General features: G+C 44.2%; 1 protein-coding gene across 3 annotated transcripts in view; it reads right to left on the reverse strand.

Annotated features, from left to right (window-relative positions):
• The window catches only part of Samd13 (sterile alpha motif domain containing 13), a 43,386-nt gene extending 27,201 nt beyond the window's left edge, over positions 1-16,185 (reverse strand). Inside the window, exons 1-2 of one of the 3 annotated variants that reach the window (XM_057793791.1) lie at positions 4,100-4,152; positions 156-241 (exon numbers count right to left, since the gene is read on the reverse strand). In XM_057793791.1, the coding sequence (XP_057649774.1) occupies positions 156-208 (53 nt within the window). In that variant the 5' untranslated portion in view covers positions 209-241; positions 4,100-4,152. Of the gene's footprint in view, positions 1-155; positions 242-4,099; positions 4,537-16,137 lie in introns of those variants that run through there. The other 2 variants (XM_057793793.1, XM_057793794.1) reach the window with 2 other exon arrangements.
• Between the last annotated feature and the right edge of the window lie 778 nt (positions 16,186-16,963).

The following is a 16,963-nucleotide window of genomic DNA, read 5'->3' on the forward strand; positions in this document are numbered from 1 at the left end:
GACTACAGACTGGAGTTAAAGGGGGACAGGTAGCTGGTGGACACTGTAGACGAACAGACCCCCCAAACTCTGTACTACAGTAGATAAGAACAACACCGGACACCAGGTCCCTGTGTTGTTGGCAGAAGCAGAACTCAGAAGCAGGCCTCACTTACTTTTTGACACCGACACAGCCATGTTCCTTGTTGTCCATGTCAACAGAGAGCATGGGAAGGCTTGCAGGGTTCCTTTACTTCCGCAACTAATCAATACGGGAGAAAAGCTTGGGTTTAATTCTTAGAAAGTGAGAGAATACATATTCTCAACTAGAAACCGAATGGTCCCTTTTACAGCTTCACACCGGTCCTGATGCTCGTTTAAATCCAGTCCCCAGTGACCAGAGAAGAGAGCCCGAAGGACTGGGTGATGGGCTGGGTGCTTTCATTTTCAGTGCCCTCCCCATCTTGACAGTAAGAAGGTGTAAATGGAACTGAAGCCTCCTTCCAAACTGGGGCTGGCATCCTCAAGGCTGCCCAGGCTCCTTGAAGACACTGCAACTCAGACTCAAACTGGGGAAAACCATCCTCTCTTTCTGGCCCTCTCCCAGTGTGGGCTGTTTTTTCCCTCCTGCTTCTTTCTTTCTTTCTTTCTTTCTTTCTTTCTTTCTTTCTTTCTTTCTTTTTTCTTTTTCTTTGTGTTTGTTTGTTCAGTCCCCTTGCTTCTAGCTATCAATGAAATGCAGAAAAGAATTAATTCAAGCTTTTGTCAGAAAGTGTTTTGCTTCCTCAGATTCTCATCAAAACTCTGGGAGATGGCCATACCGATTTAAAGCAGAGAGTGCTTCTCTCTCTCTCTCTCTCTCTCTCTCTCTCTCTCTCTCTCTCTCTCTCTCTCTCTCTCTCACACACACACACACACACACACACACACCCCAAATCAGAAAGTTTAGCACAGAAAGGGTGATGGTGGTGGTGGTGGAGGGGAGGCAGCCCATCAGATTTACATACAATCATCAAAACATTTGAGATACAATAACACCCATGACTGTCTTTACATTTATCGGATGAGGAACATGTGAAAAAAATAAAAACCCTCACAACTCACATACAATTAGCAAAATGGGGGGAGGGCTGTTTTAAAGAAAAGAAAAGTCAAAACAAAAAGCCTGGTCCAGTTTCTTCTTATTCAGCTGAAGCCATAAATTAAATACACTTCCTCTCTAATCACTTTAGACTTCGGCACTCCTCCTCCAGGGGTACTGTGACATGGCAAGAACATCATTCAATACAGTCACAAGATGCTATCGTTCTTCCCAAAGTGGATGATTAGCAAACAGTGCAGGCGTGGGATAATCTACACTCCTGACACACACACACACACACACACACACACAAACACACACGCAAACTTCCAGTTGCTAAGTCGCTTAGATCAGTGCTAAAGAAACCCAACACTTAATATACACGTAGCTATCGCATCCATCCACAGTCAGAGTAGACAGGGAGGGTGTGCTGCCGCTCCAGCTACGAGAATGGCACTTTGCTTGGGAACTATTGTACATTCACCATTTGCTAAGCATCCCAGAAACAAACAAAAAAACAACTCACGGTGGCACTCTGCGACAGCACACTACATTGTCTTATTATCACTACAGTTATTTTTCTTTTCTTTTTCCCCTGAAAGAGTAAGAAGAACACCCACCTAGAATCAACTAAAACATATCATTTTTATAGGCTTATCAAGAACAGCCAAAGAAACCCCAATGTTTTCTCTGGCAAAGGAATTCAATAAGGAGGTACAATTTGACACAGTGAAATAAAACCAGGCTGGCTCCCAGCCAACATGACGTTAGGAATCACACACAAGCCGCAACTGCTTTCTGGTTCATGGCTGACTTTTTAAAGCTACAGCGTGCCTGTTCACTTTGGCCAACTACCTTCAGCACAATTAGTGCAAGAGAATGACCACCACTCCCAAACAGGCAGAATTCTCTTTGCACACATCTTGTACAAGGACAAAGAAGCAGTCTAAGTAGCCTGTTATTTTCTCCCTCCCTTTCCCTGTTGCCACATAGATCTTGACTGTTATTCTACGTAGCCATGCCATGTTGAACACTATTTCATTTTCTCCCTATGGGAAAAATCAGAGAAAACCCAGGGCTTACGGGCTACACACAGTGAACACTCGGAAGCTGCCGTCCCGCGTTAGTCTTTTTTTCCTAACAGAGGCGTGGACAAAGTTCCCAGAGCTGGCTTTTAAGTAATCTCTTTGTGAGGATAAGGAAAGCTCTGACAGGCAGCAAATCCCTTCACTCCACAATGTAGGAAGCAGCATCTTTCCAAGAGCACATATAACAGAACACCAGCTTTCCTGAAAATAATGTTCACAGTCCACCCAAGGAAGGCAACCCAAGCCAACCCAATCCAAATCTTATTCTACAAAAGAAAACACACTCCAGCAAAGTTTAATTTTAATGGTTTAGTTCAGCTGCATAAAAATAAAGCTTACACCCCCCCCCCCCAACTCAGCCAACATTTCTAGCCCATGAGCACTTGGTATTGCCCAAGTTACATATAATAAAGATATTCCAACCTACCACCACCATTCCAACTCAGGAGGGAAATTAGTGGTAGAGCAAAGGGCGAGTTTCCAATTGTTACCTGGCCAATCTTACAGGGTCCTGGATTGTCTGGAAACTGCTACTGGGATGGTGGGTGGGGGCATTCCTGTCTCATAAGACTCATAAGCATTTGTACATGAGTGGTAAACACACGCCAATCAACATTTCGACACTTTTAGTTCAAGATAATCACCAATCTTCAACACCCTCCACACAAAAAAAACCCAAGCCAAAAGACAGGACAAAACAAACTAACAAAATCCACTCAAAAGAGGGAGAATTCAAGTTCCTTCCAAGGACCCTGAGAATCCTTGGTCACATGTGATGTGTCGATTTTAGGCAGAAGTGAGGAGAAAGCGGTCTGCCTCTGCTTTACTAACTCTTAAGGACATTCAGAGATCAAAGGTCAACATGTATGGTATAAATTTGGGTCCTGAATTCCTAAGCCACCCCCCCCACCCACACACACCTGGTTTCAGGAGTGGCTTTAGAAGTTTTCAGCTTCCCAAAGGACCACAACTGAGAAGTATTTCAAAGGCTCTCTTTCCTGGACTTTGCCACTACCTCACTGCAAAAGCAGCCATAAATTTTCAGGGGCGAATTGTAAGTGCTCAGTATTTCTCTGTGTGTGTCTCATCACGATAGGCCAAAAACGAAGGCGATGGAGCGCTAACTCACCAACAGATCCACACTTTGGGACTTGATGTGAAACCTACTTTCCACTACAGCCAAAGGGACTGGCTTTGAATTGCAAGTCTGGTGGGCAGGGGAGCCAGGGGCACAGCTCAAAACAGTTCTCTTGGCAGCTCTGACTGAGCCACTCTCCAAGGCAAAGATGGAGGAACCCTGAGTCTTCCTCAGGTACACTCGCAGGAGGAAGGCTCTCTAAAGTTTCTCCAAGCCCCTTTCCCTTCACATAAACAAGGCCATCCTCCTCTTCCTGCCTGATGTGATCAAAAGTCTGCCTGTTAAATAGATGTGTTTCTGGAAGTGTTACAGGAAATTGGTCCCATTTCATCAAGAGTGAGCCACAAAGGTGTCCTAACTGATGGTAAAAGGTTTCACGGACCAGCTACTTTAACTTTAGAAATAAGTTGACATTTGTGAGTGTGTGTGTGCGTGTGTGTTTCACCCTCTCATTTTTGCACACTCTAACAAGCACGTTAGCCATTTGCTGTGATAAGGACCTGTATGTTAACATTGTTTTTGTGTGAGGGGAAGCACGTGTGAGTTGTGTGCTGTTTGCAAGTGGTGTGTTTTGTGATTATAAAACGTGTTGTGTTGTGGTGTGTGTGTGTGTAAGGGGGGGCGCCCAAACGAGACTTTCTAAGGCAGTACATCTGTACTAAGGTAACTTTTGATAGCCTGGCCTCAGGATTCTGGAACCGAGAACTTTGGAGGCCACTTGAAAGCGCCCTCGGGTGGGGGAGGGGAGGCCAGTCAGGAAGGACGGGCGACTAGGTACTTTGAGAGACGGCTTCTATACTGACCGGCACCCACCTCCAGGAAGCACAGGCGGCCCAGGAAAGCCAGGCTGTACTGTAGGAACCTTCTGCCTGGTCCCGTGCTGCACCGACGTCCCCGAGGGCAGGGCTGCACGCGTCCCGAAGGGCGTCTCCAGGGCAAAGGACGGGCGTCCTCCTGGCCAACGGTCGGCTAAGCAACTCGCGGTGGCGCGGTGGGGACAGAGGGGAAAGTTTCTGCTGAGATTCGGAGGGAGAACCGGGCGGTCTGCCTTGGGAGGGAGCTCCTAGGGGTGTGGCGCCGAGCCTAGCACCCCGTCCCGTCCCGCCAGCTCTGCCCCGCTCCACTCCAGGTGACAAAGTGCACGCCCGCGGGGCGCCGAACACACAGGGACCGCGGGGCGGGCGTCTGGGGGTAATTTGGATGGTTTTGTTTTGTTTTGTTTTTGTCCTTATCCTGGTGTTCACTGGTTCCTTTCATCCTGGAGAGGAGGGAGGGCGGGCGTGTTCCCAAGACGGCCTGTGAGCCCATCACTTACCTCCCGCCCAGCCGCTCGGTGGCCGCCACGCGCGGAGCCCAGAGAAACGCCGGGCGCGCGCGGCACGCCGGGAGTTGTAGTCCACCGTGGCCCCAGGGGTCTCGGGAGATGGGGGCGGAGGGGGTGGAGAGGCAGAGACCGAGAAGGAAAGGACCGAATCCGCTGGGATTCCGAGGAGAACGGTTGCCAATGGCTCAAAACTTCCCGGGAGCAGAAAGGAGGGGCCCCTCCCGGGAAAATCAGTACAGTGGAGGTTTTCGACCTCACACCATTTTCTTGTGGATAGCCCCGCTGAACTGCGTGAGCTGACCGTTAGCAACAATGATTTCAGGAGATTTCCCAGGCCAAGTTCCTATTTTGTAGGGCTCCGCTTCCTCTTCACTGTGAACATTTGTGTGGTGTACTTTGCTTAGGGGCTCCTGTTTTCTTGTTGGAAAAAGAGCCTAACTCCATCGGAGGGTCAACTGGCCTCTCCATGTACCGACCACTGTACACTCTCCAAAGCGCTGTTTAGCCTTCGCTTCATTCTGTTAGATCCGTAAAGCAACTATGGGATTTAAGCAGAGAAAAGCTAAAGACAGTTTTGTGTGTCTGCACCTGAGGAGGTTGGTGTCAGCCCTACTCAGTCACTTCCTCCTCCCACCCTTCTCTTAGCTGTTAGGGGGACCTAGTGGGAGAAGGGGGCTGGGAACAACTGTAGTACAGAGAGCTAAAGAAGAGGGACCTTTGTGGAGCATTTTCTCCAGATAGCTGGTGAGGTCGGAGAGCTAGAAAGTGCTTGATTGTGAAGTGTAAAAATCTCAGAAAGTGTTCTAGAAATTAGTCCCATTTTAAGAAAAATGAGCCACAAAGGTGACAACAGATTTCTCTCACCAGCAGCAAAAAAAAAAAAAAAAAAAAAAAAAAAAAAAGCCAGGCATCAGGTTCACCCTAACTCAGAAGCATCCCTAAAGCTTGCTGGCCAGCTTAGCTTGGGATCCTTTGCTAGTTCCAGGCCAAAGAGAGACTGTGACAAACAAAAATGTGGGCAGGGCACCGGTAGACCTTTGGCCTCTCCACACGCTCACACGGAAGACATGCGAAGACAGTTGCACACAGGTCCGTAAACGCCCATCAGAAGCAGCTGGTAAATATATTAATAAATAGTGCTCTAGGTCTAAGCCAGGTGGGTGCTGGCAGACACAAACCCTCAGTCCCCAACCCCAGGGCTATCTCCACTTGATAACCATGTCAAAGGGAAATTAATTTCCTCCCACAGTCTCACTTGGGTTTACAAACCACAGTTACCGGCAGGCCCATGCCCTGGCAGGAGACTGACAACAAAAAATGAACTCACTGCTATTTTTGGAGGTTTTTTTTTTTTCACCTACAGGTCTTTTGCTAAGATATTTTGGTTTCTGTCCTTGTGTCTTGTGTCTTTATGGGATTTCTATGTATTTTTCCCAGCATCTGTATGCGTTTCTTGTGTTTTATTCTTTGCCTCTTTCCCCCCCTATTATCTTATTTAATTGTTTTGTCTTATTCTTATTTTTTTATTTTATCCTGTTATTATTTTTTTAGTTGCCTGTTTGTTTTCTAATGAGACAAAAAAAAAAGAAAGGATATGATTTGGGTAAGTGGGGAAGTGGGAAGAATGTGGGAGGAGTTGGTGGAGGGGGGAGAATATATTTTATGAAAAAATGTTTTTCATAAAAGAAAATACATAAATGGGTGCATGGGTGATAGGTCCATAGAGAGTCACCCAACATTAGGAGAGTGGGGTGGGAAGGAAAAGGCGGTGGAAGAGTTAAAGATTGTAAGATGGAAAATGATAAATTCATAGTCGCAAAGGAGACAAATGGAAGGCAGGACCTCAGAAGTCACAGAGACCCAGAGACCCGGCGTTACCACTTCCGAGTTAGTGTATGAACTCCAAAGTTATTTAACCTCTCCGAATCTTTTTGACCTCGGCATTAAAATTTAAGAAATACCAGTTGTGTAACGATGCGTGTGAGTGGCAGCGCAGATCAAAATAGGCAGGAGACACCCAGAATAGTGTGTGTCCTATTATAAGCACGGAGCTAATGTTAGCTACTACTATTATCTACAGAAATTCCTTTTGTGGAAGTTATCAAGAAGTGAATTTGAGTGGAAGCTGCGTTAAGAGTCTGTGACTATATGCGAAGCTGGGGGCAGCGTCTTAAACGAGACAGGAAGCAGCTGAAGAGTCTTGGGAGAGAAAATAGACAAAGCGAGGCAAACAGTTGCATGGGGTTGGGGAAGAGGAGGGTGTGGTGGCTGTTGTTTCAAACACAGAGGCAACCACTGGAATACAAGGTTTTCCAGTGAGAAAGACAGTCAGTTTGGTTTGGAGCCAAACACGAGGTTTTGTAGGCGTGAATGACAACATGGAGTTGGAAATCCTACTTTGAATATTACGTGGTGATACAGAATCTTAGGAGCCAATGACGTAGGAGGGGAAGTTGGGAAGCCTGTGTAGAGACAAAGGGAAGGGCAGCAGGGGGGATAGGAGGAGGAGAGGAGTCCTCTGACGACGGCAGGCAGGGCTGGTCAACTGGCAGGAAGAGCTGCAGGAGTGAAGACCATCAGAGCCAGTGCACTTATCCTAACAAATAGCCTGTTCTCAGCCTGCACAGCGTGCACACAGCCATTGTGGGACTACCCAACCCCTACCATAAACGCCATTCCAACGCAGCCCCCTCTTCATAACGTATTCATCCTCAGTTCTGCACTGTAATAACCCTGATTGATACAGCAGCCACTGGCAAGCCTTTTCTCATTCCTCCATCCCTCTTAATCTCCTCAGCACCTGCTAAGCACTAATCTGTGGATTTCTGATGGAAGAAGTATCAAGGATGCCGGTGTGGCTGGATTAAACACTAGAGGACTGCCAGGGGGAAGGCTGCAGATGACCCTGGAACTGGGGACAGATGACATAGGGTTTGTAGGCTCTGCACGGCCTTCGCTTTCATTCTGAAGTGGGCAACTGTTGGAGAATTTTGAGCAGATGAGTAATATGACCTAGTATATTTTTAAAGGATGATTTTGGCTACTCTCTCAAGGATACATCATAGGGAACAAATTTGGAGAGAGACTAATCAAATCAATGCAGTAAGTAATTCAGGCAAGTTGCAGTAGAATCTTGAGCCAGAGCGGTAGCAATAAAAAATGACGGGTTACTATCAAGGGTGTGCACTTCCCTAGCAAAGGGTTTGGTTCCTGGCACCTACAGCAGATGGCTTGCAACCAGTTGTGTAACTCAGCTCCAGTCATGCTTCCGTTCCCCTAGCACATGACACATATACATATTTTTAAAGCAAACATTGGTGCTGGGGAGAGAGAGCTCAGCTGTTAAGAACACTTGCTGCTCTTCTGGAGGACCTGGCTTCCGTTCCCAGAACCTGTATGGTGGCTCACACCATCTGTGACCCCAGTTCCTGGGGAGCTAGGCTAGTTTCTGGCCTTCAAGGGCACAAAGCATATGTGTCGTACACAAACATACATACAGGCAAAATACCTACACCAGTAAAATAAATCTTAAAGAAAAACAATAGATTAGATGTGGGGGGAAAAACCCAAGAACTTCTGAGCATACTGAAAATCCTGGACTTCTTGTGAAGACCGACGTAAGTTTGGATAAATGGGGGTAGTGAAGTCATTCCCGAGGAATCAGTACAGTGGCAATGAGTTTGTGGATGTGGAGAGTGAGGATGTATGTGTAGGCTCTATCACCCTGTAGATGGACAGGAAGAAGGCTAAGAATCAAGCAGATTCTTGGCCCACTCTAAGAAGAATGTTGAGAGGGCTGGAGAGATGGCTCAACAGTTAAGAGCCCTGACTGCTCTTCCAGAGGTCCTGAGCGCAATTCCCAGCACCCACATGGTGGCTCACAACTGTCTATAACTGTAGTCCCATGGGATCCAATGCCCTCATCTGGTGTGCAGATGTACAAACAGACAAAACACCCATATATTCATGCACGACCTCTGCCAGGAGTGAGGCAGCCACGATCAGAACGCATCCTTCGTTTTCTTCATGTTTTCCTGGTTGCATTTTCAGAAGTTCGTAAGTGCTACGATTATTCAGTTCTTGCTCACGTGAACAGAACTCTCCCTGCCGCTGCATAGGAGAGACAACTTGGGCAAAGCACACTTTTCCTTCCAGTGTTTGTTGGCCACTGCTCTTCTAACACCTAATGTTGTTTAAACTGCATCTCATTTCTTCTTTTATGAAGAATTTTCATTCTCTCCTCAGCTAACCGTAGAAATGTCTAAGGATCCCAAAGTTTTAGGAGAGAGTTTCCATTAGATTTCCCAGGAATATGACCGTAGTTCTTTTCAAAATGAAAATTGAAGAATACCTGCATTTTATAAAGCTTCTTTATTACTTTTTTTTTCATTTCCATTTGTTCATCTACATCTTGAAAAAGCAAGCGGGGTGCTCTTCATCATTTGGGATCCAAGCCTTTCTTCTTTGCGGTCATTTTCACTCCATGTCATTGTTTCCCACTAAAGATGTAGGGGGACATTTACATTTAGGGAGGCAGCAGGGAAAGGGCGATGGAGGGGGAGTGTTAGTGAGCACACACAGAGGTCACAGCTTCTGACATCAACTCTCTCCTCCCATTACGTGGTCCCATGGAACAATAATTTCATCAAAATCTTGGCATCCAAATTGGCCTCTTCAGGAGGCAAATGTTCAGCTTCTAGGGATTGGAACTTTATCTCAGGTAAAACAGAGTGCAAGGTGGGTCGAATGTATGCCTGAGGTTTCATAATTAATAAGAAGTCTCCATGTTGTTATTTGGGAGCAGCTGGTGGGACAGAGCTGACCGGCAGTCTGAAGAAAAACTCCACCTCCCGTCCCAGAGATTGAATTTGGGTAATCAGGCTTTACAGCAAGACCTTTATCCACTGAGTCACATCTTCCTCGTGTTTAACAGCTCTTCCCCACCCAGCGCTCTGCAGATCTCACTCCCATTTCTTGGTACTTTTAGTACACTTCTCAGTGACCCTCTTATTTATTTTTTCTGCTTTTCCAGGTGTCTTTTATTTTTACTATTATATAGATTCCCTGTTATTTTTCTCATCACCCCCATCATTGAAGGAATCAGATGGATTTGATTTTCTCAAGAATTAAGTGTATGAACCCCCTGTTGCCCTCTATATTATTCGAGTCCCCCACATGTTCTGCCTCCAGTCCTGATGGATTCTAATCTTTGGTTTGTCATCATTGACAAAAGTGCTGGGATAACAAAAAAATGGCTGTGAATGAGGGAGAAACAGAGAGTCATTCTCTTACTTACTGCCAGCTTTCCCCCCACAAAGAATTAGGAGTGACTTTTATTTTATTTTTATTTATTTTTTTATTTATTTTTATTTATTTATTTATTTTGGTTTTTTCGAGACAGGGTTTCTCTGTGGTTTTGGAGCCTGTCCTGGAACTAGCTCTTGTAGACCAGGCTGGTCTCGAACTCACAGAGATCCGCCTGCCTCTGCCTCCCGAGTGCTGGGATTAAAGGCGTGCGCCACCACCACCACCACCCGGCTGGAGTGACTTTTAATAAGAACCAATTTTAAAAGCTGTTTAACAGCAGAATGAAAATAAAACATTAACACTGGAAGTTAAGTAAAAATACACACATATGTGGTTATGGCACCATGCAAAGTTATTAAAATTAACGAATCTCTAAATTCTTAAGCTTCCTGACAAAAATAAGAAACATGTAATTAGACATATGATTTTCATCAACTCTAAAATAAAACTTTCAAGTTATTCAGAGAAAAGTTTTTTTTAAAAAAACACTCGATTCTAGGAAAAAAATTTAACCAAATGGGGTGATGTTTTTAATCACATGCTTAGTATATGGAGCAGTGACAGTCATTCAGCTTCTATTTATAGTAATGCTTAATGAAAGTTTAAAACGGGACATCAAAATATGGTCCAAAGATAGAAATTTCCATTTTCTGAAATGGTATGACTCAAACCTATTTGGAAGATTAAAATCTCCCATACTATCACGGGATATGAGCTCTTTTGGATATTGTCATTGCAGGTGTAATCAGTTGAGAGAAAAACCATTGGCGGTCAAGCTAACCAAGTTGTGCTGGTGTCCTTGCAAAATGCAGAAGGAAATAGGAGAGTGAGAAGATGAGGGGAAAGAGCTACATCAGTAGGGTAGAGGTGATGTGAAGCTGCCACAAACCAGAGAGGCAGCACTAAGAACCTGTTAGAGGCCCCAGGACAGAGCCATTCCTAGAAAAGCCAGGAGGAGCATGACTTTGCCAATGCCTCATTTCAGATGGGAAGTGATATAAACATGATTTTAGGGAACCTGGGTTGAGGTGTTTTCAACAAAGCAGCTATACTGGCTGCCTTTGTGTCAACTTGACACAGTTAAGGTTGTCAGAAAAGAGGATGCTTCATTGAGAAAAACGCCTCCACAAGACCTGGCTATTGGCAAGCCTGTAGGGCATTTTCTTAATTGGGTATCAGTGGGGGAGGGCCCATTGTGGGCTGGTTGTCCTCAGTTCTATAAGAAAGCAGGCTGGGCAAGCCAGTAAGCAAGTACCCCTCCATGGCCTCTGCATCAGTTCCTGGCTCCAGGATCCTGCCCTGTGTGAGTTCCTGTGCTGACTTCCTCTGATGATGAACAGTACAGTGGAAGTATAAGGTGAATAAACCCTTTCCTCCCCAAGTTTCTTTGATCATGGTGTTCCAACGTGGCAATAGTCACCCTAAGACAAGAGCCTTTGGAAACTAATGCAGATGGTTACAAGTTGCTCAACCATATTTCCTAAATGTCCGCCCTTCCAAGAACTATGCATCAGACAATAGAAAGTTTCATCAGGCAAGATTAATGCTGAGCTGAAAATGGACCCTGTGCTTCCAACTCAAAAGAGCTTGTCGATACCGGTGGAGTTAAGACCCTGCAAACACTGCAGTACCTGGGATGCTTAGGATGCTGCTCCATCACACCACACGAGGGGAAGGCCAACTGTATGTCTGAAAGCAAACCCAGTGCGAGATAGTTTGTCACATGAGATAGATGAGCACTGCTGAGGTGACTCAGCCTAGAACGTTTACAGAATACAGAAGGCCCACACTTTACTGCAAGGGTTGCAATGATGTGGTGAAGCCGCAAAACAATCCCACACCAGTTAAGAATTACTTACAATAAAAAGGGTTATTTATTTAAGGGGAAAAACTTACAGGTCACCATCCCAAACAACAGCCCTCTCATCACAAACAGGAAACAGAGAGTTTAGCAGCTGGAATGGGAGCCAGAAGCAAGAGAAAGAGAGCGCACATGGTTCCTGCTGCTTTTTAAAGTATAAGAGACCGTGCCCCAGTGGGCAGGTATCTTAAAGGCCATTGGCTGGAGGAGCAGAATGTGCTCCCGCAGCACCTCCTCTTTTTGTTTAAATAAGAGAATTCCAAAACCAATACAAAATTATATACACTAGGAACAGATATCAAGTATAATTAGAATTACATCCAGCATAAACAATATTGAGTAAGGAACATATGCTAAATGTTTTAATAAACATTCTATCATATGGAGTCTAAGTCTTGAATAGGAAATGGCTTGGCTAGATCATAAAAGTACAGTAACTACGACTATCTAATCTTCAAACCCATCAAAGGCCTGAGAAAGGAGATAATATTACTTGAGCAGGCAGGAAGTACAATCAAGTAGCTTCCAAAGCAAGCAATATATGACAGAGACAATTAGCTACCTGAGCAATCACCCAAAAGTCTTATTTTGTAATGTTGAAACAACCAACTTTGGCTAAGGCCTAGTGTAACTTACAGACCATTTTCAAAAGCAGGAAATTTTTCAAAACCATTTTACCCTGTCTTGACAAGATTTGACAGTCCTGCTTATCCGTTTCTGGATATCAATAACTTGTCAGTGATTGAGGCATTGTCTGTTCCTTGCCCAAAGACCAGTTTTGCCAAGAAGAAAACAAGCTCCAAGTGGAGTGTCTTTGATGCTCAACATTCTCTCGGAAATAGATTGGTGCTGTCAGAAGCAATCAAATCTCATGTCAACAGAACCCTAAGTTATTTAAATGCCATGTTCCACAGATCCTTGAAGTGGTTGAAGAATACCTATCTAGACAGAATACAATCTCTATGTATCTAAAGAACCTAATTGATCTAACAACAAACATGAACAACTATTGACCTATAATAATAAGAAAATACACCCTAAAAGTTGTATCAATATACAAAATGTCCTAAACTGAGGTAGAAACATGCATATATACAATCTGACAAAATAACTTTGTATATATGTACAAATAATGTAAACAAAAGTAACAAATATAATTTGAACTTGCATCAATATACAAAAACTATACCAATGTAAATTATCCATAAATAACGGCTCACAAGTATTCACTCTATTACCCATTATTACTATTCCCTCCCCCCTTTTTTTGAACTTACGGATCACTGTCCCAAACAACAGTCCTCTCATCACAAACAAAAAACAGAGAGTCTAACAGCCAAAATGGGAGCCAAAAGCAACAGAAAGAGCACACAGTTCCCACTGCTTTTTAAAGTATAAGAGACCATGCCCCAGTGGGTTGGTGTCTTAAAGGCTATTGGCTAAAGGAGCAAAATGTGCTCCCACAACAATGTGTGACTCTTAGCCACAAGTCAGTGAGGAATGCAGGCTAATTTGAGAGTAGCCCATGAGCCAAGATTTAGCCATGAGGGGGAACAGACTGAAGTTGCCATGCAACTTCTCCATCATTAAAAACTTACCACTGAAACCCAGGCTGTCTCCCCTCATGTCCTCGACAGAGTCCATACTCACATACACATTCCCCCAAAACTGCCCCAAGACTCCATCTGTTCCTGAATAGGGAGTGTTTTTATTTCCTGGCAGATGGCATCAAGAAGAAAACTTTTTTATAGTCTTGTCCCTTATCCAAAAGTTTAACTTTTGGATATTCTCCAAAAACTATTGCAATAGGCAAAAATTTTCAGAGGTAAAAATAATGACAAACTCTTTTAATTTAAAAGCATGAAGTATGTAGTTGAAAGACGACCGATTGTCACCAGACTCCTTGTCAGGAGAAAGACATGGAGACGAAGAGTTGGACTCTGATTCAGGTATGTGGAGTATAGCATATTTTATTTGTGTTTTATTTTTTTATTTTTTGGTTAAAGCTTGTCTGAAGGTCAGAGTGCAGAGCTAAGCCAGTAGAGGCCAGGGAGTGGTATTGCACACCTTTAATCCCTGGACTCAAGGCCACCCTAGGCTACACAAGATTGAATCTGTGTAAAAGAGAAACAGAGCTCACACAAAGGTGATCCCAGCACTTGGCATCCCATGCTTTTAAAAATCCTAGCACTAGGGAGGTGGATCCAGGAGGGATATGGCTGGGTGGAGAGAGGGACAAGGCAGAAGGAGACAGTTGCAGGAGAGGTTTGGTGAAAGCATTGCAGTCTACAGTCACAGTGAGGACAGGATCGCCCCTTGTCTGGGCCTTTCGTAGAGGTAAGAACTCTCTAGTGACTGGGCTGCTTTGCTTTTCTGATCTTCAGCTTGAACCCCAATATCTGTCTCTGGGTTTTTATTATTTGTCTATAGTGGAGTGATAGAGGTTTGCTTACAGTCATGGGCTTTAAGTAGTGAACACAAGGTTCCTTATAGATAAATAATTGTAAAGGATAGGGATATAAAACATAGGCTAATATCTACTCTGAAGTATTTAACATCAGCAGTAAAATATCTCTGAAATGTCAGGATGAATCTAAAACTACAATCTCTACAGTTGCTATATTGAAATAAACTATACAGAAAATGCAAGTTTAGGGCTGGAGAGATGGCTCAGCAGTTAAGAGCATTCCCTGCTCTTCCAAGGGTCCTGAGTTCAATTCCCAGCAACCACATGGTGGCTCACAACCATCTGTAATGAGGTCTGGTGTCCTCTTCTGGCCTTTAGGCATACACACAGACAGAATATTGTATACATAATAAATAAATAAATATTTTTTAAAAAAGAAAATGCAAGTTTAAGGAAGAAAAAACACCCTACAAAGTCCCACCATAATGACAATAACTTAAATAAACCGGGCACAGAGAGACAAGGTCACAGGACCTCATTCACATGCAGACCAGGCAGGTTGAGCTCTCAGAAGCTGGAAGAGAATGGTTGGGGGCAGGTTGGGTAGATGGAGGAAGGCCAGCCAGGTATCAGTAGACTGCTGACGCTGAGTTACATCAGATAGGAGCAAGAAGCCAGTGTGTGCTATTGCACAGAAAGTTGACTACTGAGAACAGGAGTGTACTGTGCATTTCAACAGGAAGAGCTCACCCCAAGGACATGGCGTCTGAGGAACCAGAAATGGCTAACCTATACTGGATCAAAACACCATACTCGAGTGACATGCACACTTGTGTTTTGACAGCTTAAAAACAAATTATATACAAATGGGAAATTATACTCATTCTAGCTGAAAAGGGACACAACAATATTTCTAGAAGTGACGCAATAGAGAGATGACTCTTAACACAGAAAAGAGAGTATTTGAGGTGACAGACATACTAATTGCTATGATCTGGTTTTTACATATTGTTTACAAATACTGAGTTACGTAGCATTGCACTTCATAAACAAGTACAAATATTATGTTTCAAGATGAGACTAAAAAGAAAATGTATTTCAAAAACTTAAGCATTAAAAACTTGGTAGGCTTACCCGCGGAAAAGGCCGCACCTGGAGAAGAAGTGGGAAAGTGGTACCATGCGGAGTGGGATGATTATACGGATGCTGCCCGGAGTTTCGAGAGATGGAAAATAAAGCAGCGAGTGTAGAGGCTGCAGAGGATGCAGTTAGATAGCTACTTACGATTTCAAGTGGAAATGAGCAGGGACATAGTAAATGAGGCATTTGAAAACTTGATGAAAGAAACTAAAATCCCCACACTCCTAATAATCTTCAGTGAGTAACTGAAAGATACACACCTAAACACATTAAATGTCTCCAAAGTTCCAAAGACAAGGATGATATATTAAAATTAGCTAAAGGGGAGCTGGAGAGATGATTCAGCAGCTCATAGGTGCTCTTCCAAAGGACCGGAGTTCGATTGCCAGCGCCTACATGATGGCTCACGACCGCCTGTAACTCCAGTTCCAGGGAATGTAACCTCCTCCTCAGACCTCGGTCTGCATGAGGCAGGCACATGGTGCCCAGACATGCTTGCAGGAAAAGCACCCATACACAAAGAGTTAAAAACAAACAAACAAAAGACATGCTGGGCTCGAACTCATGAAGGTCTTCTTGCCTCAGTCTCACACATAGCGCTGAAACTATGTGTGAATGCTGCCACAACTTGCTCAGTTTGGCGGGAGAGCACCCCGCAGAGACCAATCAACTCCAAGAGCATGCATCAGCGCGATGACCTGACTGTTTAGCCAGCGGCAGACAAAGTACCATTTACTGCAAGTTCAGGAGACTAAAGGCCAGCTGTGCTTCTTAAAGAGACATAATAAAAGCAAAAGAATGAGAAAACCTACCTTCAACTGCTGCTTGACTCTGGTGCCGAGGCAGGATATGCAGCTTGCTGAGAAAACTCAGGGGTTAGTCACAGAAGGAGTTAAGGTTTTTCAGGGACTGTTTGTTTGTTTTATAATGTGTGTGTATGTGTGTGTGTGTGCATGCGCACGCGCGTAATTTGGGAGGTATCTACTATTTCAAATTTTAAGAAATAGATAAGAATAAAATAAGGTAGATGTGATCAAAATGTGACTTAGTTTTATGGTGCTTAATCAGTGGAGCCTGATAAGGCATTACAGTTAGTGTTAATACTCAAGTAAGCATTAAGAATGTAGTTCTGCGTGATCTTGGGAGCAGAGTTCCCATAAGCCTGTGCACTTAACTTAATGAATCATATCGTATTCACTCCTAAAAGTTTGGAAGTTTGAGCCGGGCGGTGGTGGCGCACGCCTTTAATCCTAGCACTTGGGCGGCAGAGGCAAGCGGATCTCTGTGAGTTCGAGGCCAGCCTGATCTACAATAGTTAGTTCCAAGACTCCAAAGCTACAGACTCTGTCTTCAACACTGAGCAGGAAAGCCTCCTTCCCTCCTTAATTGCTGTGATATTTTACCATGGCACTAACTACAGAGCATTGTAACCTTCAGTGTTCTTGTGCTTGCATTTTTTGAGCAATTCTAGGCAATTGCATGTATTACTTCTAATTCCCAGTACAACTTTAAGTTGCGGCTTAGAGAGCTAGATCATACAAGCAGATCTACAATCTCTTATCAACTCTATGTGGAGACCTGCCTATCATTCACCCAGATGAATGTGAATGAATGGATAACCTGGGCTAAAAGAAATCT

Source organism: Chionomys nivalis, chromosome 18 (genome assembly GCF_950005125.1).
Source record: "Chionomys nivalis chromosome 18, mChiNiv1.1, whole genome shotgun sequence".
In the NCBI taxonomy this organism is placed as follows: domain Eukaryota; kingdom Metazoa; phylum Chordata; class Mammalia; order Rodentia; family Cricetidae; genus Chionomys; species Chionomys nivalis.